Below are 25,707 nucleotides of genomic sequence, written 5' to 3'. Positions count from 1 at the left end.
AAGTTTTGTGCATTTTTTTGTATGGGATTTTTGTCAGAAGAAAGAAAGAAAGCGATGAACAGCATCTACAAAAACATCTCAGCCCAGCCGCCTAATAACCTCTTTACATTCCACCTTATAGTTGGATACGACTTGAGAGTTGGCTGACGTAAGTAAACACACTGCATTTAATTATACACAATGCACAAATAAATGTTTTATTCAACTCATTCAAGTGAAAAATAAAACTTCAAACCTAAAGACACTCAATTGACATTTCAAGGAAGGTTTCAATGGCTTACAATAAAAACAAGATTCAAAAAGTGCCTCTTTTTCATAGCTTTGGTCATCCACCAAAATACAGCTCACTTTGATTGCCTCTAAGGACTGAAGTGCTGGAGTGAGATTTCAAAACAGACAATAGTTCTATAGGTGATTGTATGAAAAACATGATTATATATTAATCATCTTGGTAGTTGATAAAGATTGTTCGCTGGGTTTTTGCTCCTAGGGACTTGGGACTGGTCAGTAATGCACTTAATGTCACATTTTCTTTTCGCTATATTGCACTCTGGATCACACCCAGATTGTGCTCACTTTTTCCAACTGTGTGTGTGTGTGTGTGTGTATCTGCGGACAGGAGTCACATGACATTGACAGAATCAGAAACATTAGGTTCATCAGGCTCATTCAGACTTGTCAAGTCTTCGTCAATATGTCAGCTCAGCAAAAAGTATTATTGCCAGTCAGTAATCTTTCCTTTATGCACTCTATCAATTCTGTGTCCACAAATTAGCTATATGAAAAGACTATGAATTAGTCTTCTTAATTAATAATGTTCAAGTTAATTGTTTTTGATCATATATTACTTGCATACATCCAACTCATTCTTCATCACACAGAAGGCGAAAGAATAACAAAGTCATTACATGTTCAGAAATACCTATAGATAATTCATAGCATGTTTTTTTTTCTTTCTCAATACCTATCCTCGCTTCATTATACAGGGGAATGGCCCACACATAATAATACTGCCCAGGCAAGATATCACATAGCTTTGAGACAACTGTTGAAATTAGGAAAAAATAGCAACTTAATAATGCATATTAAGAGTGAAATTCGCAAAAGAATAGCAAACATAAATATAATGAATGAAGATTACTGTATCAATAATTTATAAAAAAAAAAAAAAAAAAAGTTTCACAAGGCCATTCCAGGCTTTAAATGAGTCCTTCACTTTTTTCACCACCATGTTGTTCCACTTCAGTCCACTGGGCGGCTCCACTGGCCCACACAGAACTTAATGTGTACTGTATGCAGGCAGGTTCATTTTTCATCGGCCTTCCTGAAGAGATATTGTCGTATTAGTCACACAAGGCACATGGTTTAAAGACCAGATGACTTTCCAACTCAACTTTAGGTTCCACGGTGTCTTCCCAAAGGCCTTGCTACAGGTACAGAGGAATATACAGATGGACATCACAACACAGATGGTTGTATCAGAGATCTGTTGCTTAATGTCCCACAAAGATCCACACATTGTATCTGATGGAGATGCTTCCATTGTATGGGTGAACGCCTTGACCAGTTCAGTTCATTTAAATTAAGCTTAACTTTTTGTTGTCCGTTTTGAGCCCTTGGAAAGTGAAAAGTCTTCACATTTTTTTTCAATAACATCAAATGTTATTCAATCCAGTTCTCTTCAGCTGTGTTTGAATCGACTGCAGTCATTGCGATAATGTGATCTGTCTAACTGCAAGTCTTCATGTCTTCTTGGGGTTTGAGTTTTGCTGTTGCTTCTGCTTGCGGAGGTGAGCTTCGATCTCGTGTCTGAAGAACAGCATCCCCAGCTGGCCGTGCGAGGCCTCGTTCATGGCTTTGGACTGCATGCACATGCGGTACTGCTCCGGAGGCAGCTCGTCCGCACAGTGCTTCTCGTGCCACAGGTGAAACAAGCCTCTGGAGGGTGCACGGACCACCAGGAGGTTGCTATGGAGATACTTTCTGTAAAGGTGGACGTCTTCGCCGCCCCAGCCTTTGATGTCAACGTCAAACCCTCCTGGAGATGAGAGAGCACGATGAGGGAATAGATATATGGCTTGTTTTGCAATCAAGAAATTGAGCATATGACACACACTGCAAGAAATGTGAAACTTTTTACTACGCCGATGTGTATCTATTTAAGGTTTAACATTGCATCTTAAGTGCTGTTATGTGGACTTGAGATTACAAACCCTTTCGCAGTGCAAACATTTGATATTTTCATTGCTGTGTTGACTAACTCTACAAGGAATGCTGATTGTGAGTCCTGATTACAGTGTGATGTGTGATTGCGATCAGTTTCCCCTCCACACTGCCTGGCTTGTCGTTTGATGATGTGATGGTGCAGAAGTGATAAGATAACATGGTGCAGAGTACAGGAACATGTGACTAGACATGTTTAAACCTGCATCTTTGGTGTCATGTCTTGCTCACACTGTATAGTCTGTGTATCCCAATGGGTCCTGTAGTGACATAGGTAGACATGTTTAGTTTGGTTTTATTTTGATTATTATTTCTCTCTCTCTCTCTCTGTCTCTGTCTCTGTCTCTCTCTCTCTCTCTCTCTCTCTCCCTTTTCTAAGATATGCTCCAGGGCTAAACAGAGTTAAGATGGGAATTTGAAGATAACAGATGAATTGTTTGTATTCATTTGTGGTCTAAAAATATTCCAGTGCAATTTACCGTGTCTCTTTATCTTACCGCAGAGAAGAAGAACACACAGCTACAAAACTAAATTACATTTTAAACCCGTGGTTCTCTCTCCCCATACTTTTGTCTTCTCGGAGCCTTGTTGTACGCTTTTGCACAATGTGTGAGTGTGTGCGTCTGCATGCACGTGTTTGTGTGTAAGTGTGTGCGTGTGTGCGCCCTCCACAATAAAATCTTTGGATTTGTTTATAGCCTCTGAACTTATTTCATCGATTTCCCTTTGCTGGAAAAATATATTGACGTAAATCTGTCTCGAGAGCCAATATTCCTCACCTCCATTGTCATAATACAGATAGAAAGGATATGGGGATATGGAATATGGTAATGCATGCTGCAGCTCAGAGCAATTTCATTCACATTAATATAATAAAATCCCCTCCGAGTAAAGAAAAGCGATATGTTAGATTGATCCATTAGTGTTATAATGTTTTTCAATATCCATTAACCTATGGCAACATTAGCATTATGAAGCACATATTGTTGTAGCCATCGTAGAAGCTCCATTTCAACATGCTTTATGTAACGCTGCTGCAGCCATAATCAACCCCCAGGAGGAATTGTTGAGAAATTCAAGGGGACTGTTGTGATGGCTGCCACATGTAGGGTATGTTGTGTTGTAAAAGGAAAAAAGCAGGAGTGAAAGGCCCAGGTCAGGGATTTCCTCCTACTCCTCCTCCCCCACACCCACCCACAAATTTCTTATTTTTCTTATTTCTATATTATTGTTGTTATATATTGTAATGCACATACTTTACATATTTTTATTTGCACATATTTTTATAATGCACATACGGTACTTTACATATTTTTATTTTATTGTAGTATAATGCACATATTCTACATATTTTTATCTTTATTTTCTTATTTCTATTTTTCTTATAATTTCTCTATGCCTATATATATTTCTGTGAGCAACTGCAACGAAACCCAATTTCCCCTCGGGGATCAATAAAGTGTTTCTGATTCTGATTCTGATTCTAAATGTTGTTGTGCTGTAATATTTACCTATGTTGATAAAGTCGGACCTGTACTGGCAGGTCATGCCGAAACCAAAGTCTCTCCAGAACCCCGTGTCTTTCTTAATCACCTGAGGGGAAAAGGACTAAGTGAGTTTATGAACAACAATAGCAGCTCAACACACATGGGAACATGCTTCTGTGAATTTATATCCCTGTAGCAACCGGAGAGGGGAAATACTTCTTAGTAAATATTTCTACCTACACCAGCAGTGTAGCACAGCACTGAGCGCAGTATATTCCAGCAATGGCTTGTAAAGTGTGTATAGATTTGGGCGGTGTGTATTACCAGCTGTTGCTCCACAGGTGGCACGTGGTCGGCACTTCCATAGATTAGGGTGGGGTTGTACTGGCTGAATAACACCGGGTAGAACACCTTTTTACCTGAAAGCGAGAGAAACGGGGCTGTCAGACCACCAAGCTGTGATTTGACGGCAATGTGTGTGTGTGTGTGTGTGTGTGTGTGTGTCTCACCGGGCTGTGTGTTGAGTCGGCAGGTGTTGAGGAAGTCAGCGGTGAAGTAGATGTCCACGTCGCAGAAGAAAAGCAGCACGTTGCCTCCCTTCCAGGCTCTGGCCCCCACGTCGAGGCCGCGCCCCCGAGAAAACTCCTCATCCAACTGCAGCAGGGTGTAGTTCTTAAAATTGACTTCCCTGCAGAGAGAGAGAAGGAGAGAGAGAGAGAGAGAGAGAGAGAGAGAGAGTTAGAGAGTGAAGCATGCGGCGAAATGAAATCGGGTGAAAGACAGATGAAACGAGTAAGAAACAGAGACAGAGAAGGAAGGAAGACAGTGAGAGAAGTTGATTAAGCCATTTAAAGTTAGAGCTCCATGGGTGAAATGTTCCAGAAAAAAAGTGAGTGAGCTTAAATGATCAGCTTCATGGAAATATGAGAGATTCTAATATTCTGCTGGTTTACTACAAACCAGTCTACAAACCAATTTTTCCCCTCAGGTGGGAAATCTAGTGGGAAATCTCCATCCCATCATCAAGATCTGCACTTACAGTATGTAAATCAGCACCTACTAGTATACAGCTCTCCTCCTTGTTTTGCTGCCTTCTGTATCCCACAACCTTCACATTCTCCACCCAAATACCACATCACCACGACCTCTCCATTCTCCTTCCCTGAGTCATTTCAAGTGCAGTGGGGGTGTTTCAGCACAACCTTTTCTGGACCGACTTCCCTTCACTGATGTTCCTGACCCAGCTCATGTTCCATCTCACTCCGATTCCAGCCACGACATGAAGAACCTTAAAACGTGTGAACTGAAAGTGAATCGGGAGGGAATGAATCGAGCGCGCTTCCTTCATCGCTGGTCTAATGTTTTCTCAGAGAGGCGGTGAGAGCTGAGAGAAAACAGCTGGATACAGCAGGCTTGTACAGTTGGGGATTTATGCTGAACTGTAACTATACACACTGTCTGTGACCAATCCTCTACTCATGCATGCACATGGACAGACACGGACACAAACAATGACACACACACACACACACACACGCGCACGTACACTTGCGTCGCAGCCAGAGCGAGAATAAGAGAGAAAAGCTGGTTTACCGCTCTCTGTCCCAGGCAGAACTAACAGGATGAAGTCTATTTCTTTCACGGCAGTCTGATGACACATCACAAACAGAGATGAGCACAGAGAGAGGGGGAGAAAGAGAGAGCGCAGGTAGACAGAGGAGGCAGGCAGAGCCAGACACACACAGGAAACCAGGATGACCAGAGGAAATATCTGGTTTGTTTTGGCCAGGGGCAGCTTGAATCTGCCTCTCCACCTTTCCGTCCCTCTGCTGTGTGTGTGTGTGTGTGTGTGTGTGTGTGTGTGTGTGTGTGTGTGTGTGTGTGTGTGAGACAGCGACAAAGTATTTATGTGTACTACTGTGTTAAAGCCCTTGTCTCGCTCTCATCCTTTCAACCTCTCAAGACTGATATAAAACCTTGTGATCCTGGTCCTCCTGACTGCCCTGAATCCCATAGAAACATAAACATGTGAGCTTGTTTCTCAAGAATTAGCAGTTTGAAAAATATTTATCCCTCTGAATAACAACTCCAACGGGCCAGCCCAGCAAAACAATGTTTTCACATCCCAAAAATTGCTGATGACAGAGGATTTCAGGAACTTTTTAGAAATCACAAGAATACCTAAAACACTTGCAAGGCTATTCTGCTCCTCCCGTCAAGGCTAATGTGTGTGTGTGTGTGTGTGTGTGTGTGTGTGTGTGTGTGTGTGTGTTTGTGAGTGCTGTCTCCATGATTATCTACAGCATGTGAATCCAAACACAGTTTATCAGTTCCACAGCCTACACAGGGTCCCAGGAGACGTGGACCCACCCACTGGCGCTAAACTGTCCACAGAAGGGAGAGAACACAAATAGCTCTATCTGGGTCTCACAATGTTAATGTGGCACTAGCATTGTGCAAATGTGTAATTACAAAGCAATACATTTATTTGACATTTCATGCATGAAAAATACAAGGGCGTTTGATTCCATCCAAATTTTAATGGGACTGGATTAGGGATGTTTTTTTTGTACTTTAATGTTTTGCATAATTGTGTTTTAGCCTTATTGCCTCTGGTCTGTTTGTAAGCCATTACTGTCTTTTGGACGTATAAATGTTGAAAAATATTTTTGGATAGTCTTGCACTGAGCTTTTTCCATCTTTCAAAACATTCTGCATTGATTATCTGTTACTTAATGATGACCTTCAGTTATAGCGCTAAAGGCCCACTTCTTCATGGGTTGTGTGGTAATAGTAGTAGTTGTGTTGTTTCTGCCGTGTCGTGTAGCATTGTTTTAAATTGATATTGCCTAATCCTATGACAAAATAAAGTAAAACGGATAGTGCTCGTTTTTTATGGTTAATATTTGTTAATAGTTATTTTTTTTAAGTTATTTTGCCCATAGCCCAATAAGCTTGTAAACACACTGACTAGCCAATTAGTCATTCAGATAACCCACTGACTAGTCAACCATGAAAAAATAGACTTTTGTGAAAATTGGGAACTTTCCCACAGTTGTCAGGCGGGTCTTCATGATTGAAGAAGCACATAGTGGTTATTTTCTCAGAACAAACAAACAGCAATAATATTGTGATGTTACGTTGCCCTGTTCATGCAAAAACCTCATGTTCCTCTATGTGTTTTAAAATGAAATTCTGCACGATCCAGAACTCAGTTATATTGGGGACATAGGTTATCCAAAGCATCTCGGTAAGCTTATATTACTGATGCTATCTCCTGTAATTATTTAATAATTAAGCTGTGCATATATCAGCGACTCCTTCATTCTCAAGAGAGGCACATAAATAATTCATTGCCAATTTTATGGTGTTCGTATTTTGGTGATTACCAATATTATTTAAGGACAGATTTAATTGTCTCTGTTTCCAGAGAGCCAAGGCTGGTGGTTGATGTATTATTCATCCTGGTACGTGTGCGGTGTGTGTGTGCTTGTGCTGGTCTCAGAGCTTTGGCTGTTTAAATAATTCTTACACACATGTTTATGCGTGTGTGTGTGTGACTGTGTGTGTACATGTGCATGCGTGTGTGTAACCATTTCCTGAGTCTGTAATATGTGTGTCCAATTATGTGAGTACTGGCATTGTAACTCAGTGCTACATCCCACAGTATTCCAGCTCTCCACACTACTTTTTATATCCAGCATAATCTCCCTGCTACCTCCCTTTCTCTCTCTTTGCTTCTCTTCCCCAGGCACGCTGGCACACTTATTAAGGCTCAAAATAGTCTATTTGTTTACTGTGGGCGTAATAGCTAGTACCTAGTAGAGGCTAAATTGTTGAAATTTTGTCAGAGTGAGAAACCTACTAAAGAACTGTCATGTTCCCACTTAGCAGCGGGCCTTATCCTGTTAGTTCTGCTTAGGACAGGGAGGGGGAAACCAGATTTTCTCTCTCTGTGTGTCTTTATTTCCTGTGTGTGTGTGTCACCATGTAAGCACTTGTTTGTGTTTGTGTGTGTGTGGTTATGACGAGAGCGTTGGTTGCAGACATTGTGTTGACTAAAAGTGAAAAGCCCTAAGTGTGTAAGCCCGTATCGAGCCATATCCTGGCTTCTCCCAGCTCTCACCACCTCCTACAGAGATACAGCACGTTAGACCAGTGAAGCAAGCTTGATTTTGCCTTCTAAATAAATTTCATCCAATTAAGCTAAACCACTTCTCTTGGTCCATTTCTGGGGCGACGCCAGATGCAGCCATGCCAAGCAAGCCTGTCTCCCTGTCTGTATCCCTTTCTGCCTGCCAGTCAATTGGGACTTTTGGTGTTTTATCCTGTCAGCAGGTTTGCCTATCTGTCATCTATCTGCTGTTTACAGAGAAGGGAATCTGGTTTGTTCTCTTTGAGCTTTTGTGTAGAATTAGGTAAAAAAAAAAAAAAACAGTGATAGAACCAGGGAAATCTGTCTGTACATGTAATGGAGAGGTGAGTGCAAGTTATTAAAAATGTATACTTGTTGTGATCTCGCCCAGAGACAAGACAGCTACACATGACTTATTAACACTAATGGCTAATTTCGAGAATATGTCCATAAAGACATTTGCCACCTGTTATATGGATGTTGAATAGCCGTCTAACTCATCCGTTATTTGTTTTATCACTCCATCCTCTCATCATCTTCCCATGTTCACCCTCTCTCCCTCCCTCCTGCCCGCTCCCCTCCTCAGCACCATCAAAGCCCTTCTGAGAGTTGTTGACCTGCCCATGAACTGAATGAAATGCCACACAATGAAAGGCTGGTTAGAAGGACTGTAACAAGACGGGAAGCAGTAAGATGAGCGAGGGATTATTGTTGAAAGAGTGGCAGAGTGATCGCATCCTCTGTCTCTCTGAACTTCTTCTATCCCCCTTTCTTCTCTTCTTTACTTCTCTTCTTCCCTTAGGATCCTTATCACCACTCCTCCCCCCTGCCCTCTGGAAATCTTTCTCTCTCTCTGCTTCAACCTCCCTCTCTCCTCATCTTATCTTCTCTCCTCTCCACTGTCCTCTTCTCCCACTTCTCCCACTTCAACCATCTTCTCTCTTCGGCCGTTCTCTCCTGAAGTGCAGCAATTATTCATACGTATTGATTGATATCTCTCTTCAAACAGCTATCTACTCATTCTGCTCTCTCCTTCACACACAAACAGTTTCTCTCCTCTCTCGCTCTCTCCCTCCCTCTCTCTGTCTCTCTCCCTCTCTCTCTCTCTCTCTCTCTCTCTCTCTTATAACTCTGGATGATAATTCCTGTCTTTGTTTGAAACGATAAGCCTGCTCTCTCACAAAGACTGAGGCTCAGAAACATTTATGCCCCCAAATGGTTCGAGTCCAAGTTCAGTCTTTGAAGTTTGGATGTGTAATAGATATACTTTGCTAGTCATGAAAGTTCAGTAGCCGAGCTTATCTATTTTAAATGACATGCTTAGTGTCTAGCTGATTGCTTGAAGACTGAGGCGCTGACTTGCTGAAGTTTCACTTTCTCCTCTTATGTGCTTGGCTGTTATTACGGTGGAACCGGTTAAGCTTTGTGATATACGCCGTAAGAATGAGCACCTGAAATAGAAACCAAGACTTTTCGCCCTCATTTAACCCCTGAAGCAGATCTGAGGGGAATGGATATAGGCGTAAGAAAGATAGTGGAAATCCAGGGCTATTTAAATCTTAGATTGAGACATGGCTTTGCTTCTCAGATCATTTCAGTCATCTCAAATCAGAGTGAGACTCACGGGAGTTTTGTCTACAGTGGTTTAAATGGGCTATTACTGGGCATGCAGGTGTTATATGGAAAATTTTGGGCAGGGACACTGTGTTATTGAAAAGCAGGGAGTGTGACTAAGTGTGATTTCACAAAAAACCTACGCAAACAGCTAGAGGTTATTTTGGACTAGGCACAAACCAAACCAGTTTATAGAGGTGGATCTAATTTGTGGCAAGGGCAGTGTGGAATCAGATCAGCCACTAATGATCCACCACATGCTGCTGGGAACAGATATTGACGTGTTTGTGAGTGTGTGAGCGTGTGTGTGTGTGTGCACATTCCTCTGTGAGCCTGTGTGCGTGACAGTAAGTGCTTGTATATTTGTGTGTATGTGTGAGTGTCTGGGCATGTATGCATCCATATGTGTATGCCAGGGTTCCCAGATAACAGCCCAGAGGCAGCGATCCTCCACTGCTGACGCCCATTCATTTAGACAGAAGCAACAGAGTCAGATAAAGGAGAGCGAGGAGCTTGGAAGAGGCGGTGTCTTCTCAGGAGTTCAGAGCTTGATTACAGTGGCTGATTCACACTCAGATAGAAACAGTTACGTAACTGATGAATGCACTGCCATTGGCTGTGAGTAGAATGCAAAAAAGCTTTAAAAAGTTCAAGGCAGAACTTCCGCTTAGTGAGGAAAATTACTGGACAATGTACTTTATTCGCCCCGCTTCTCTCGCTGTACTTTCACTCTCTTCTGCTGTAATTGTATCTCATTCAGTGCCTCTCTTTTTCAAACCTTCGAAATCATTCCTTCAAGGCTGTTGAATAATCTTGCAGGTTTGTTGTATGTATATATTGCTGCTGCATATTTACCAGTTCTGATTTTATGTCTCTTTTTTTTTTTTTTTTAGATGTGTGTGATACACGTTTAAGCCTATTTGATGTTGGCCATTTCATCTTTACAATTCTTTAATCAGAGAAATCTCCGGATAATGGGACTATAGCCTCTACCTTATTATTCTCTCCGTCAGTGAGAGAGGCAGGCAGAGAGACGGAGAAAGAAAGAGAGATGGCGTGATATCTGAGATAGTCCGACTGATTCAAGGCCACACAAAACCTTCGGAGCTGGGAACTGACTAACATCACCATAGCAACCCCCCTCAGGGAATCTGTAGCTCAATCAACAGTGGATCTGATCCTCTGATCAGCTAACTCTTGATTATCTCCAGAGGTATGGGGGCCAGTGTGAGAGTAGTGTGAGTCAGGGCCGACCACAGGCCCGTTATAATTTATCTGTGTTGGATGGCAGAGGTGGCAGAGCTCTCCGCTCCCCGGCATGGGTGGCACACTGCTCCATTATTCATCAGACAGAAGACGGGCTGTGGCGGGACACCATGCGAGGAGAGGAGGTGTGTGTGTGTGTGTGTTTGTGTGCCTGTGTTTGTGTGTGTCTGAGAGAGAAAGAGAGAGAGAGATTGGGTGCAAAATGTAGAGAGAGAAGGAGGGTCTGGTGTGGGCGTGTGTGTGCATATGTGTCTGGAGAGGAAATATTATCAGAAGATTTTTAGCAAGGACTGTTTGGTGTGTGTGTGTGTGTGTGAGAGAGAGGGAGAGATAAAGAGAGAGAGGGCGAGCTATTGAGTGCCCATGTGTGCCTGCAGCAGCGTTCATTTCATTGCATAATTAGATTCCATGTTCTGTGTTTGGCCTCTAATTCAAGGATCTAATCTTGGCTGTGATTTCACCCACCTGGACGTGTTCTCCAGGGTGCTGCGGACTTCGCTCATCTGCTCCTTCCCGAAATACACCACTGTCAGATGGACCCGACCATCCTGACGCACACACACTTCCCTGTAAATACACACAAAGGAAGGAACAATGTATAAAAGCGGTCGGGGGGGATTGTAGGAAGGAAGAGCACTACGATCAAATGAGGTTTTAAAAAAGAAGGCCTTAGGTAAGTTTGCAAGGTTCATCCAAACTCTCCTTACTCACTCAACTCTATGCAAATGGGAGGGATAAAGACAGAAATGGAACATAGAGACATAGAGAGAGATACTATTAAACTTGCTATTGTTTATGTTTATGTTTATGAGAGAGAATGAGAGAGAGAAAGAGAGAGAGAGATTGTGCGTGTGTAAAGGAGAGACCTAGTGGGAGATGCCTGCAGGCATTTTGATGGAGCCATGTCAAATATGTCACACACATGCTGAAGATAATTCACCTCCCCTCCCACACACACACACACACACACACACGCACGCACGCACACACACACACACAACACAAACATACTTGTACTTTTCCCAGAAGCACATGGGAACTCTGTTTGTTGAACTCTAATACTGTGCCGTTCTGTATTCATGTTGCTCCTGCAGCTTGCTCCAGCAGTTCTTGGGAAAAAAACACTGAAATTCTAATAAAACTCAACTAGATTAATAAAAGATGGATAAACAAAATGGCTAAATGTGTGAAGAGGAGATTGGAGAGGATAATAGAATTTTCACAACTGTCATTATAGACAGTTATTGTCTTTTCTGTGCTGCTTGGTGGAAGGCTATTTCTTAATGGCGGCATTATTAGAAGTCAATTATTCTTTGCAAGGATCTGATATTGTGCCATCTTTCATTTTGTCACTGGGTCCACACTGCAGGGAAACAGTTATTATCAATTCATCAAGAAGTAGTTCCAAGATTTTTGCTAGAAACTGTCTGTCAAATCAAATGTGTGTTTGTGTGGAACTACAAATATTCATTTACATGCCATTCCTAAATGGCATATAGGAATGGCATATCCTATATGCTACTCCTATATGCCGGCCCTATACGCTTGGGAAAAGTGTCACAGTGCATCTGAAATACTGCCATTTTTCACTCTCCATGTGAATAAAGATCACGACAAACACACACAGTTACTGACCGATCCACCCACCCCACACATGCACACATGCACACACACACACACACACACACAAGCACACGCTCAAGCACAAGTACACACACACACACACACACACACACACAAACACACAGTTCTTTGGTATAGCTTTAATATGGATGAGGCTAAAGTGATTGCTCAGCAACTCACGGAGTCTTTAAAGTAGGTACACTAGCCATGCTGTATATCAGCCTCTGCTGTTCTGCCCAGGGGGCATTTTAATGGGCTACAAGACTGCTGCTAAGCAGGATTTACCATCTAAAAAGAGCTGTGATAAGCAGCAGCAGGAGTACAATAAATCAGAGACATTAAGGCGGATGTTTCCGCAACTGATGGTGACAGACTGCTGAGCTGAAACAAGCATATTTGTGTTAGCTGATTAGTTTTGACTGCTCCTTTTAATATGAAAGTGAATCAAACAATGATTATACTTACTTATTATCATTTGAGATTCAAAGCTTAGCACTGTTTCTCTAGAGGGTTAGGGTTAGGGTTTTATCTCATGCCAATGCTAACCTTGATAAGAATTAGATTTTCAGCAAATTTGGAGTCTTTACATGATTAAATGTATATATGCATGGAAACCCCATATGCAGTCTAAATCATGTGACCCTATTTTATTACATTTAGATGTCCTTTAGAAATTAGTCAGGTGACTAGTAAAAACGTAATCAAATTTATTTATTCTGCATTTTAGCTAGGATCTCTATAGCTATCTTCATTCAAATTCTGGAGAATTTTGACAAGCCTCTTACCCAGAAGCTTGCATCATTTAAATCTTCTCCAGCTTTGTTTGCATTCTGACTATGTACCAACACCAAAACACATGTGTACATGTGTGTACACTTTCAAAGTGTTACCTTACGATTTAATAATCTAAATAGCATATAGTAAAAAAAATAATTCAAAGTGTAGTCACATGTTCCCCTCTATAGCTTCTTGAAAGCATCTCTGGTGTTTATTTTCTTTACTCTCTCTCTCAATCTCCTCCACTCCACGTCCCTGTCTGCTTGGTCCCAAATTAAGATGTAAATTAAACTGGATTTGAATAACAGAGTTTGAGATATGATACAGAGAACCTTTTTGAGTTATTTAACTTGGGACTTCTGTTGTCTCATTCTGATGACTCATGGACCTGTATGCTCGCCATTCTGTAGCCAATTAGGCTCTTGTTAGGTATATTAAAAATATATACTATAATAAAAATTATGTGCACTGATGTATTTGTCAGAGAATGCAGTTTTTGCTATGACAGTTTCAGTAAGTGGTAAAAATTAGCGAAAAGCTATCAACTGGATGTTTAAAAAAAACAGAAAGAGCATAAAAGAGTAAAGTTGAATGACTGTCTGACCTGAACTTGTGCATGAACTGTTTGAACTTGTCTGTGCGTCTGGACAGCGGGACGATGATGTTGATGGGGACGTTGGCTGTGTCCACTCTCTCGTTTTTCACCTTCATCAGCGGGCCAAAGGGACGGAAGAGGACCAGACGTCGGAATTCATTACTCGACTCCCCTCTGAAGGTCAGCTCGTACAGCGTTCCTTTGTCCTTCTCTGTACGGGCGATACCTGCAGGGCGAGGGAGGGTAAGACAGAGAGAGGATGAATGGAGGGAAAATTAGGGTATAGGAACTCTTGACGGTGACCATGCTGAGAAAACATTCTGACAAGATTTTGCTGTATTGTGTTGAGTTTTGATGTCAGAATTTTTGTTTCTGTGCCCAGTTCATCTTTGTCTCTTTGTGTCGTTTTGATTTGTTTTCCCCCTGTTTTCTTTGGGTTGAGGCATTTTATAAACCCCTTGGGGTCTCTTTGTTTCTTTGTGCCACATATCGTATTTCCTCTTTCTCCTCTCAAGTTTTTATCATTAACTAAAAAAGAAAATGTTTTTTTTACAGAATTCAAGCTGAGAGAAAATGGATTTTCAACCCCGTCATCTACCATCATCTCTCTGTGTGTGTGTGTGTGTGTGTGTGTGTGTATCTGTCAGCACTTCTCTCACAGAGGCCGATGGTGTGTGTGTGTGTATGTGGGTGTGGGTGAGAGAGAGAGGGCAGAGGGACAGACGGGGCATCTGAGGCCACAGGAGACACTGTCCCTGGACTCTCTGCCGCCGCTGCTGCTGCTGCTGCTGCTGCTGCTGGGCAAAGAGCCACAGAGACAGCTGTACACACACATACACACACACACACATACACACACATAAACTCCCACACACAAACCCACAGAGAAAGAGAGGTCACACTGGGATCCAGTACAGTTCTTTCAGAGTTGAAGGGCTTATGTGAGCCTGCTTCTCCAGAGAATCATGCTTTTTTTAAAATTACTCTTCCATTACTTGCATAGTACAAATTGATTGAACTGGACTGTGGGAAAAGAAGCAAAGGGGAAATGGGAGGGAAAGAGTGAGGAAGTGAGGCCAAGAAAGATGAAATAGACAGAAAGAGAGAGAGAGAGAATAAACAAAGTCACTGGACAGAGACAGAGTCTGCAGAGAAAGAGAGAATGACAGAAAGAGAACAGAGAGAGACAGAAGAGAGAAGGCGAAAGAGAGGAGGGACTCGAAAGAAAATGATAGAGAGAGAGGGAACGGAAAGTCCTCTGTGACCACAGATTGGCAGTCTGATAGCAGCCTGGATAACTATAAGGCCTTCCTGTCAAAATGGCGAGCTTCCTGTGATGCGAGGCCTCATTTCCCACAGGGACCTGCAGGGCTTTGATACAGTAAACATGTTGGCCAGACTAGACTACATGCCTTCACTTCCCGTCTCTGTCTATTTGTTTCTCTGTCTCTCTTTCACAATTTTGAGTGTATCCCTTCCGAAGCCACTCTGTAAATAGACAGAACCGCCCCGACCAGCAGCAGCGCAGCGCATGGCAGTTCATTTTGAGTGTGTTCGGTCTCAGCTCCCTGGCTCGCTACAGTGGCCTCGAAAGGCTCCTGAAGATGCTTTTGCCAGCGTGTGCATCTAGGCCGCCTTTCAGTTGTCTAGCTGCTCGGATAAAAAGCTCCTTGTTCGAGATTCGCTTAAAAGTGATGTCTAAATCCATTAAGGAACTTCAATGCAAAATATGAGCTGAAGGGAGTTGTTATTTCATTATAAGCCAGCTGCACTCTCCTCTGTTGTTGAAGAATGGCAGCGGCTGTTTACATACGCACACAAAAAAGGACGGGGATCTGTTTCACACACACATACCACAGGGACACACACATGCACGTATACATCAAACATATAGCAACCTATGACGCATTCTCTCCCAGCCAGGTAGCCTTATTTCTCACTTTAAAACTGCAACCCTCCCCCTCGCTGAAGATGTTGACCTTTAAAAAGCAATTCACACACACACACACACACACACACACACACACACACAGACATGCACACATACACTGAAAGACCATGTTTGTAGAGATGCTCCCCTGTAAATGAGGAGCAGCTGTGTTCATTTCCTACGGTTGTGATCAGAGCTGAGCAGAACAAACTAGGAGGATATCCTGACTTTAGTTGGACAGAACAGAACAGCAAGAAGTCTCCCCCCCGCCTCTCTTTCTTTCTCTCTCTCTCTCTCTCATGCACACACACACACACACACACACACTTACACTTCTGACCTTCCAGGAATTCTTAATATACAAAAAGTCCAAAAGTAACCCAGCACTCTGTCTGCATCTTACTTTGTTTTGGTTGAGTGGGTTGCAGACAAAAAGGGGAGTACATTTTCCAGATCTAGGGGAAATGTTGATAATCTAAATACCATGCACATAAAATCTTGGTTTACTCTCACCTTCTATGAAGTCGGATGGTGTGTAGACCTTGCTGGTCTGACTCTTTTCCCCGGTGCCTCTGCTGTCTTGCTGGGACGGGGGTGTGTTGAGGCTGTGGAGGGCAGTCTCCAGTGCTTCCCCCAGCTCTTCCCTCTTGTCCTTCCTCACAGGCTTCTCCTCCGGGTGACGTGTTAGCCCCATCTCCAGCTGGTACACTCTCTGCAGGGTGAAGCTCTCAAAGGGCACCACCGCGTACTCACTGGGCAACCTGGTGCCCGCGTTCACCTCTGCCCTCGACAGCTGGCTCCTCAGAAACTCCTGGAGGTCCGCCTGCTGGCTCTTGGCTCCCTGGGCCTCCCCTAAGCCCCCTCCCCGAGACCCAGCCCCAGCTTCCTGTCCCTCTCCTGGGCCCCCGGCCCCAGCTGCCCTCTTCAGGCTCTCCTGCACTCCTTTCAGCTGCTGGCTGCGCTCCTGCAGTGCCTCCTTCAGCTGAGCAATCTGCTTCTTCAAGGAGGAGATGTGGAGGCGGTGTTGCTCCTCGCGCTCTTGGAGCAGCACCTGGTAAGACTGGGCCCCCGGGGGTCCACCGCTCTGGGCGGGCCCAGCTCCGCCTCCTCCTGTCCCACCTGCCCCTGCCCCAGCCCCCGGCCCTGTGCCCCCCAGGACAGGGTGGTTGGGTCCGGCGCGGGGCAGGGCGTGACTCAGTGGGGGGTCGTCAGAGTGCGGAGGGCTGCAGGTCATCACATACAGGAGGGACAGAGAGCAGCAGATGAGCACAAGCACCCCCCCGACACGGGACACCCAGGCTAGGAGACCGCGACGCAACATCACCACACGCACATCAACACTCACCCCTCTGGGTTAAACACCTATACACCCAAATGTGACTGGACACAAACACAACATGTACACACACACACTCGCACGCACACACACACACAGAAATGTCATATAACCTCACACACTCCAGCCATGATGATAAGACTGCATTTGTGATTGATTATCTTCAGGCAGCCGGTGAGGGAGCAAGCTACTTATCAGTGTGAGGTCATTTAATCAGAGTTAGGTCATTGCCTCTCCACTGACATAGATGGTAGCTGGTTTTGTCACTGACAAAATACATTTATGCAAGTCAGAAGTCAAAAAACACTTCCTCCCTCTCCCTTGGTCCAGTCAGCTCCATGGTCTGCTATAAAAGTGTGACCCAGACTTTGGTTACATCATGTATCACTCATCTGTGACTCATCTGTTCATATGTGCTTTGACTCTCTCCATCAGTCCATAATGTCCTCTTCCTGTCTGCAAAGCACTGAGAAACTGTCTCAGAGTGTTGGAGGAAAGTAGGTGAATGTCCTGGAATGGTTGAGTGTTACGCTGCGAGCCTGATGACACATCAGCCCGGATGAAGGAGGCTGATGCACGGGGCAGAGGTCCTATGTTCCATGAGAAAGCGTATCCTCTGTGGTCACTGGTGGTTTCCTCACGTACCGCATGGTTTCTCTGACAATTCTGAGGGCAGAGAAAGCAGGAGCGAGAGAGAGAGTGAGAGAGAGAGTGAGTCATGAGAGAGAGAGAGAGATTCATGAGAGAGATATACACAATCATTCTTTACATATTGACCTCTATCGTTTAAAACAGATCGGAAAACACGCCTGGCCACTCTGACATGTTAGTTTAGAACGGCCTGCAAGCCGAGGGTTTTAACCGCCTCGGCCAAACTAAGCATTCCTCCAAGGGTACAGCTCCTGAAAAACAATGTTGTCACTGATGTGTGAGGATATGAGGCAATGTGCAAGGGTGTGTGCTTGTATGTGTGTGTGTGTGTGTGTGTGTGTGTGTGTACGTGCATGCTTGTATATCAGTGAAGTCTAAAGCAAATACAAAGGATACAAGGGAAAAGAAACTGGGGCATATTCACAGACACACACACACACACACACAATCTATCTACCTATCTACCGATCTATCTAGATTCCTCTCACACTCCTAATGCAATGCCAAACAAACATAGTCTTAATTATAGAGGAAGAGGTCATGTATGTATGCTTTGTATGTAATGGCAGTACAGGAAAGGTGAGGGACAGTGTATTTGTGTATGAATGTGAGTTTTGAATGTATGCATATGTATGTTTCTGTGGGACTATGTTTTAGTGTTTGAGTTAGTGTATGTATCTGTAAATGTATCTCTGTGTGTGTGTGTGTGTGTCGGTCCAGGTCTCTGTTGACTCCCCACACAGTTAGCTCTTTGACAGGCCTAGCTGAAGCCGATCCTAATGAAAGGATTAGTATATGGCAGAAGTGAATACTGGACTGTGCTCCAACTGACGGCTGAATCAGGGCAGACAGGGCGTCTCTCCAGCAGGACCTCCACTGCTGAGGTAGAAAATCTTTGACGAAAGGATGCTGGGGGAAAGTGGGATCCAGTGCTGGAGTATGGCTGCTGTGATGGACTGTCATCCTTTCAACCCGTCACAAGAAAACCCTCATGATGTCATTCTGTTGGTGCCGAAAAGCTCGTAAATATATGACATGAGCTTAATAAAATGCAGTTGTGGTGGCAATTCAACCGCGTTCAGCAGTGGTTCTCATTAGTCTCATAACCATGTGGTGTTTAGGCTCGGAGGAATAGGAACCTCCTCCTCCAAATCGTTGCATCACTTCTCCCAGATGACTTTGACTTTCCTGGTTTCAGGGCTTCCTGTAACAAACTATGGTGCTAATGAAAGTGACCACTAGCTATTCAGACGGATGGATAGATGGATAGTGGCAGTTAGTTCTGACAATGTGAAGGTCTGTTTGCAAATGCACTACCATGCATTGTTAATATTCTGTTGGTACAACCTAAAACTCTGGTGTCTTCAGTTAATCTCATATCATACACACATATAATGCCATCCATCATGAGACAAAAATCACTGTGTAGTTATATTCTGTTATTAAAACCATAATCTGATACGATTACCCACCGATAACTGGATAAAAAAAGTTAATTTAACACAATTTCTTGCTATAATATAATCTTGACAAGACTCCTCATACAAGAGGAGCATAATTTGAATAGATACAGTATACAATACTACAGTAATCTCATATATATTACCATATGAATGATGCATATCTGTATATGAAAGCACTATACTTCTGCCCTGAGACATGAGACATAATTGCCAAATGTATCATAAAGACAATATAGGAAAAGATTCTCTGTGGCAAAGCAATCAATCCCTGTTGTAAAGTTATTAGAGAAAGATTCGGCATCGAAGAGGAGGCTGGTAGGAGATTTATGAACGAGGACTCGGAGCCAAACCGCTGACTCTCACTGGGCATGAATGAGTTGATTCAGGCCTGGTTATTTGACTCCCCGTGGGGATAGGCATGGCTGCAGCACAGGCTCACTAACAGCTAAATCATCATGTCGCATTGATGGTGTGATGTCTAAACAGGGATCTGCTGGTTCCTGCTTCATGCTGGTCGCTGTACACATTTCAATACAATGCTGGCAAAAGCAACATTTAGATTGGTCATATTCCATTTCCACATTAAGTAAAATAATTGCTATATTACAATTCACTGAGCAATCCATAAAGCAATTAGTATGCATTTCCATTAACGCTACAGTGATTTTCATAGCAATATGGCACTGCTATCTCATACAGAACACTTTGTTGATAAGAGCCTTCAGTTAGGGATTCAGAAGGGAACTTCATGCCACAACAAAGCGGACCACAGATTTCAGCACGACAAACTGACAAACTGGCATTGTGCTTCAGAGAGGAAATGATGTCGCTGGACTGAGTTCTCTTTGCATAAGCACAACTCCCCTCCCTGACTTCCACTAGTCAATGCTGAATACATACATTTCAAATCTGAAACTACATAACTTTGAAGCTTATTATTATTTTACTGTGAATTCTAAAATATGCAGCACACATTATTTGCACAGATGCAAAACTCACAACGACTCCAACATGAAATATAATGCAACAGTTCCTGTTTCTCTTGTTTGGTGGTGTGACTTCCCTCTCTAACTCTGCCTGGACTGGATTGTTAACACTGCTAAGTTCCCTAGTGCTTGTTTCACCCAGACCTGTTCATCAGACTCAGACTCGGTCACACCTTCCATCATTAAAATCTCATGGAACTGCATTTTCCTGCATTTTTGCCTAATTCTTGTTTCCATATTGGGAAAAAAATCTACATAGTGATATTTTACTGCAATATAAACATTGTCAAGCTTGTTTACAAACAGAGAAAACAAGGCAGAGGATGCATTCTCTCCACTTCCCAAAATGACATAAGTGATGAATGTGTTTTTTCCCCCTTATCACATATTTCATTCCCTCTGCCAGAAGAGAAACAGAGATGCAGCGATGAAGGAGGGAAAGGGTCAGAAAGAGAGAGAGAGTGAGAGATGAAATAAATAACAATCAGACGGCTACAAAGAGAGAAAGACAGAGAGAGAGAGGAGAGAAAGAGAATGATCTAGTAGGTGGTGATCAGAGACGTTTCCAGGGCTGCGCTCTAGGAGCATCTGGTTCAGACACAGAAATCACTTCCGCACCTCCTACTGCAGCTTCCTGTCTTCAGGGCATTGACTGTGTGTGTGTGTGTGTGTGTGTGTGTGTGTGCGTGTGTGTGTGTGTGTGTGTGTGTGTGTGTGTGTATGTGTGATCTATTTCATTCACTGCAAAAAGTATTAATGCTACCCTCTTAGCGCCTGGTAAGAGTGGTGTGTTTGTGTGTGTGTGTGTGTGTGTGTGTGTGTGTGTGTGTGTGTGTTGGAGAAAGGTGTAGGCGACAGACAGCGGCAGGTTTGCTGTAAGGAAAGGAAAACAGAGAGAATGGACAGAAAGATGTGGCATACCATTTATTTTCAATCCTCTCTCCCATTCCAGGACGACGACAGTCACACCACTGCAGCAGAAATCACACACAGATGACAGGTACAAGCATGTGCCTGTCTGTACTACTGTGTGCACAGGTCTGCCTTTCAGTGTCTGAGATATTTGAGGTGAACCCCTGTGCTCCTCTGGTCTGCACGGCTTATCCGAGAAATGTAGTATTTCAGTCCCACTAGCTGATCTAATGTTGTCTCTGTCCTCCAAATAGCAGATTCTCTTCGCTCCCCGTTGGCATTTAAAATATACAAGTACGCTCCAATGTCTCATTCCCAAAGAATAATGTATGCAGAGAGAAACTATAAGGTATTTTCAAAGGCAGCAACAGCTTTGCAGTCGCATTATGTGAATGTTTGTGTGTGAGCGAGAGAGAGAGCACAGAGAAGATGCAGACCATGGGGCCAAAAACTACAGAAAAGATGTGTCCCTCAGGACGCCAACTCTGCCTCTCTAATCTCATAGCTTCAGATGCTCATCTAAAAAAAACACACATGCGCACATGTTTATATGAGAGAGCATGAATGCATAAATCTTTTAAACAGCACCCCCACACTCTCTCTAAGCAGTGGCCTCAGTGATCATTACAAACAACCTGATAAACCACAGAGCCATGCTGCGTGGTTAACTCCTTCCCTCTCTCTCTCTCTCTCTCTCTCTCTCTCTCTATCTCTCCACCCCTCCCTCCTACTGCCTCTCTTGGGTTATGTATTTGTTCTGGGTCAAGGCTGTTTATGTGCATGTGAATGTGGTGCCCCGAACGAATGTCAGGCCTCTTCTCAGACAGTTGCGTCTGAACTGGCCCTCTGGCTGTACGTCACTGTAAAAATGAAGAACGTCCTGCAGGGAGGTCACAGCATGGAGGAGAGGAGAGGAGAGGAGGAGAGGAGGAGAGGAGAGGAGAGGAGAGGACCAACAGAGAGAATGAAGAGGCCAAAGCAAAGGAAGGGTGAACTGAAGCCACTATAAAGCGAGAGAGAAGGAGCTAGAAGTAGAGAAAGGTTTCTTTGATGTCTCTTGTCCCCCCAGGTGATTCTCCCTCCCATTCATTAGGGGCTGGTTTCCCCGGAACCTTCCCTACGATGTGCCATCTGGACGGCCCTTAAACACACACTGCACTCTTCTGTTTCACTACAAGCACCCCGTGTTAACACCCCCTCTCCCCCCGCTCTCTCTCTCTCTCTCTCTCTCTGTTGGCCCCACTTTCTCAACGTGTTATATTTCCTCACAGTTAGGTTAGATTAGATCAGATGAAACTTTTATGATCCCCATGGGGAAATTGGGTCACTGCAGCAGCAGAGAATAGGTTATAGGGAAGAATAGGACAAATAGTGAGTATTGAAGATAATACCCCAATTAATTACAGCAATCAAACATATTGAGATTAATTCAACAACTGTAGATAGATAGATAAAGATACAGCATCTGTTGTTAGATTTACAGATGGAGGTGACGTATCTGCAGAAATACAGTATGTAAAGAACACGCAGGCGTGCATTTAGTAGCATATATACAGAGATGTGTCCAGAAATATGTACTGGCTTACAAAGAACAGCCAACATGACTAAATTACTCTAAACTCCATCCAAAATGGACAGCAGGGAAGACAAGCATTGGCGTTAGTGCCTGTTAGAATCAAGCACCATTTGGCAGCGCAATGCCCCAGCCAAGCCATCCACAAAGAACACATGAAAAGATTGATCTCTATTCTCTTCCATAAAACAACAACACAATAACAAACACCACCCAACTCTACAATGTCCCCTTTATAAGAATATGCAGAGACGGGAAGTTAGTGGGTACTCCCTTATTCATTAAATCACAATGAAAACCACAGCATAATTCTGATAAAGGAAAGGATCATCCCTATGTAATTAGGAGGCAATATAATAAAGCATAGTTTGTAAAGTAAGACACTCCCTCTTTCAGTTGCTTCACAGCAGTGTTTTTGCATGGGAACATTATGCAAAAGCAGACAAACAAGCCAAGAGAGGGAACCATGGTTTCCACAGCAAGTACCAGACCACATGAGCTGATCCAGTTTGTCCACAAGTTACATCTGTTGATCTCACAATCTCACCCACACACACACACACACACACACACACACACACACACATACACACACACACCATCATAATTGTACAACATCAGTTTTTTAATCCTTGCAAAGTGTGCAGTGGATATCCAGCGAATTAATTCTAAGAATTGCTTGGCAAATCAGTTGCGAAAGACGCTAACAAGTGCCGGCCAAGTTCAGTCAGGTCCAGAGCTCATCCCTCTTCTCCCTGGACAGCCAACCGGCTCACAGACTTTACTACTACTGTGACCAGCCTGAGCCATAGGATTTAACAAATGTAGCCTGTTTGCTTGCAAAGTTAAGGCCGGTGGATTAGCTTTGTAGAATTAATACAAGTCTTTGGATCGTCTCAGGCAAGAATTGTAACTGAACCAGCTCTGTTACACTGTGTTATTTATGTGGGTAATTTATATTGGTTTACGTAGTTGAAACTGACAGGCAGCTCTCCAGGCAATATAGCCTTCGGTGGCATTTATAGGCTCTCTATCTAATAGATTTCTATAAACCTGCATCATCTAGATGAGCCAGCGCGAGTGTCATATCATCAGAGGTAAGTTGTCAATACTACAGGGACATTACATCACCGCCGTTAAAATGTCACCAGATAAATGTCTGGCAAGATTCTGTTATCTGATCTGTGTAACATGAGAAAACAGGTTCTGCACCAGCAGCAGAGCGTGAGAACACACACACACACACAGTCTCACAGACATGCAACATACACACACATACAAGCACACATGTGCATGCACACGCTCAGGGGCTCTCTCTCTCTCTCTCACACACACACACACACACACACACACACACACACACACACACACACACACCAGAGAGGCTGTTCATGTCCTATATGTTTGGTGTATTGAGCATCTCAGAGGGGGCAACTTTATCCTCCAGGCACAGAAAGCACATATGTCATCACATATCACATCACAAGTTTACCATTAATTAGTCTGGTGCTGGTATAGGAAAAAGGCTGATAATGTGCCCTAAGCATATGTCTCCCACTCTGTAAAGCCAGCCTTTAACTCTACTCTGCTTGCTAAACAATCCAAACTGCCGCACAATCCCACATAATCTCCCGTCCCATTCTTCCAATATGTGGAAAACAACTGGGAGCTTTATGACCAAATATTTCAGGGTGCTAGGTTCCTGTTAGTGAGTGCACTAAGTAGGATTAGAACCATTTCCCTGATAAAACCTCCAGCTCAGCCAGTATGCTGTGTGTATATACACGTGCGCGCGCGCGCGCGTGTATATACACCTCTGTGTACAGAGGAGTTGAAGAGGGATATTGGAAATGAAGCCTGTACTTACGAGGCACATTTAATGTCAATATCCGCTGATCAGCAATTATTGCGGGCGGCTTTTTATTAATTTTATTAATTCTCGCCATGTGATTTTGTTTATAAATGGCCCTAAAACGTGATTAAGCCCATAGCTTGGTACCTGATCTTTTATAATGAACAGGTTTTGCTAATAACGTCAAAGTCCTTCCTCTTTCACTTAAATTAAATGGACAAGCCCTTTGGGAATGCGCACCACTCTCATGATGAATAAAACCTCTTCAGTAGGCTACAGTTATATTTTAGTACAAAACACACAAGCAAGCAGGCATGCATGCCACACACGCACACACACACACACACACACACACATTTTCTCTGTATGCTGCTATACCCTGCAACCTATATGTAACCTATAGGCTACTCACATTTAGAAAGAAAAATCATTCTCTGTTCAGACACATTATAGCCTGTCCATGTGTGTGTGTGTGTGTGTGTGTGTGTGTTTTCATAGTCAACTTTCATAGTCAACGCAACAACGTGATTCGCTCTGATTAAAAATGATGGGAGCCGTTCTTGCATGCTCCCTCAAGAAAAGTTAGTTATCCTAAAATAGACTTTTAGAAGGATGCTATACAAATATCACAGCAAATCTTTAAGTTCCTAGAGACATAATAGAGGAATATAATAGTGATGCCCTAGGACATAAAAAAAAACAAAAAAAACACCATGAAGTAGGATAATGTCACTGTAAACTCACCATTGAGTACCACAGACACACTGTAAGACCCTATAGAAGCATTATAGGAATATTAGAGTGATTTTTCGTTAGGGCTACATCTGCTGTCATACAGTCTGAGCAAACCGTCCCACCTGGCCAACTTACCTCTTCGTTTCTACAGTCGTGAAGTCCCGGTTGAGTGGAGGTTTTGTGTCCCGGTCCCGGTGCTGCGGTCCCGTCCTGCAGCCATCCGCGGTCCACAGGCGCAACTTGCGGTGGACAGGCGCGGGTGTGAGGGTATGTACTGCCGAGCTGCGTCAAGCCAGCCAGACCTAGACGGAATAACACAGGAAATTAGGAGATTTTGCCTTCAAAATAAAAGCATGAACTTCAGAAAAAAAACACATACAGGTTCTGGACTGTCCCAGAGTGGATGATATTTGCTGTAGGCTTACACCGTTATGGTATGTGTTCTGTAGCCTACAGACCAACAAAAAATGTCAACATTAACACTGCAGTAAATATGGAGTGAAACTTTTTCTGTAAACAATGTAATGAGATACTTTATTGATCCCCTGT

General features: G+C 43.4%; 1 protein-coding gene across 2 annotated transcripts; it reads right to left on the bottom strand.

Annotated features, from left to right (window-relative positions):
* Nucleotides 1-178: 178 nt before the first annotated feature.
* csgalnact1a (chondroitin sulfate N-acetylgalactosaminyltransferase 1a) lies at nt 179-25,385 on the bottom strand. Of its 2 annotated transcripts, XM_071894930.2 has the most exons (8): nt 25,294-25,385; nt 16,164-17,652; nt 13,730-13,946; nt 11,191-11,292; nt 4,220-4,398; nt 4,035-4,129; nt 3,735-3,816; nt 179-2,038 (listed from the first exon to the last, which is right to left on the bottom strand). In XM_071894930.2, the coding sequence occupies exons 2-8, from the start codon at nt 16,969-16,971 to the stop codon at nt 1,743-1,745; spliced, it is 1,779 nt and encodes a 592-aa protein (XP_071751031.1). In that variant the 5' UTR covers nt 16,972-17,652; nt 25,294-25,385; the 3' UTR covers nt 179-1,742. The 2 variants fall into 2 exon arrangements, with proteins under 2 accessions (XP_071751031.1, XP_078144224.1); XM_078288098.1 differs by lacking the exons at nt 179-2,038; nt 3,735-3,816; nt 4,035-4,129; nt 4,220-4,398 and adding an exon at nt 4,681-4,998.
* Nucleotides 25,386-25,707: the final 322 nt, after the last annotated feature.

Source organism: Centroberyx gerrardi, chromosome 2 (assembly GCF_048128805.1).
Source record: "Centroberyx gerrardi isolate f3 chromosome 2, fCenGer3.hap1.cur.20231027, whole genome shotgun sequence".
Classification (NCBI taxonomy): Eukaryota; Metazoa; Chordata; class Actinopteri; order Beryciformes; family Berycidae; genus Centroberyx; species Centroberyx gerrardi.
Note: the sequence above shows the minus strand (reverse complement) of the source record. Positions and strands in the feature narration are given on the sequence as shown.

Bases quoted from the DNA above. Each gene is read 5' to 3' on its own strand.
- csgalnact1a (XM_071894930.2), bottom strand. From the start codon at position 16,971: ATGTTGCGTCGCGGTCTCCTAGCCTGGGTGTCCCGTGTCGGGGGGGTG. The intron at 3,817-4,034 runs GTAATACACACC...TTTTCCCCTCAG, and splicing joins CACCTGTGGAGCAACAGCTG to GTGATTAAGAAAGACACGGG. The intron at 2,039-3,734 runs GTAAATATTACA...TCTCATCTCCAG, and splicing joins GTCCGACTTTATCAACATAG to GAGGGTTTGACGTTGACATC.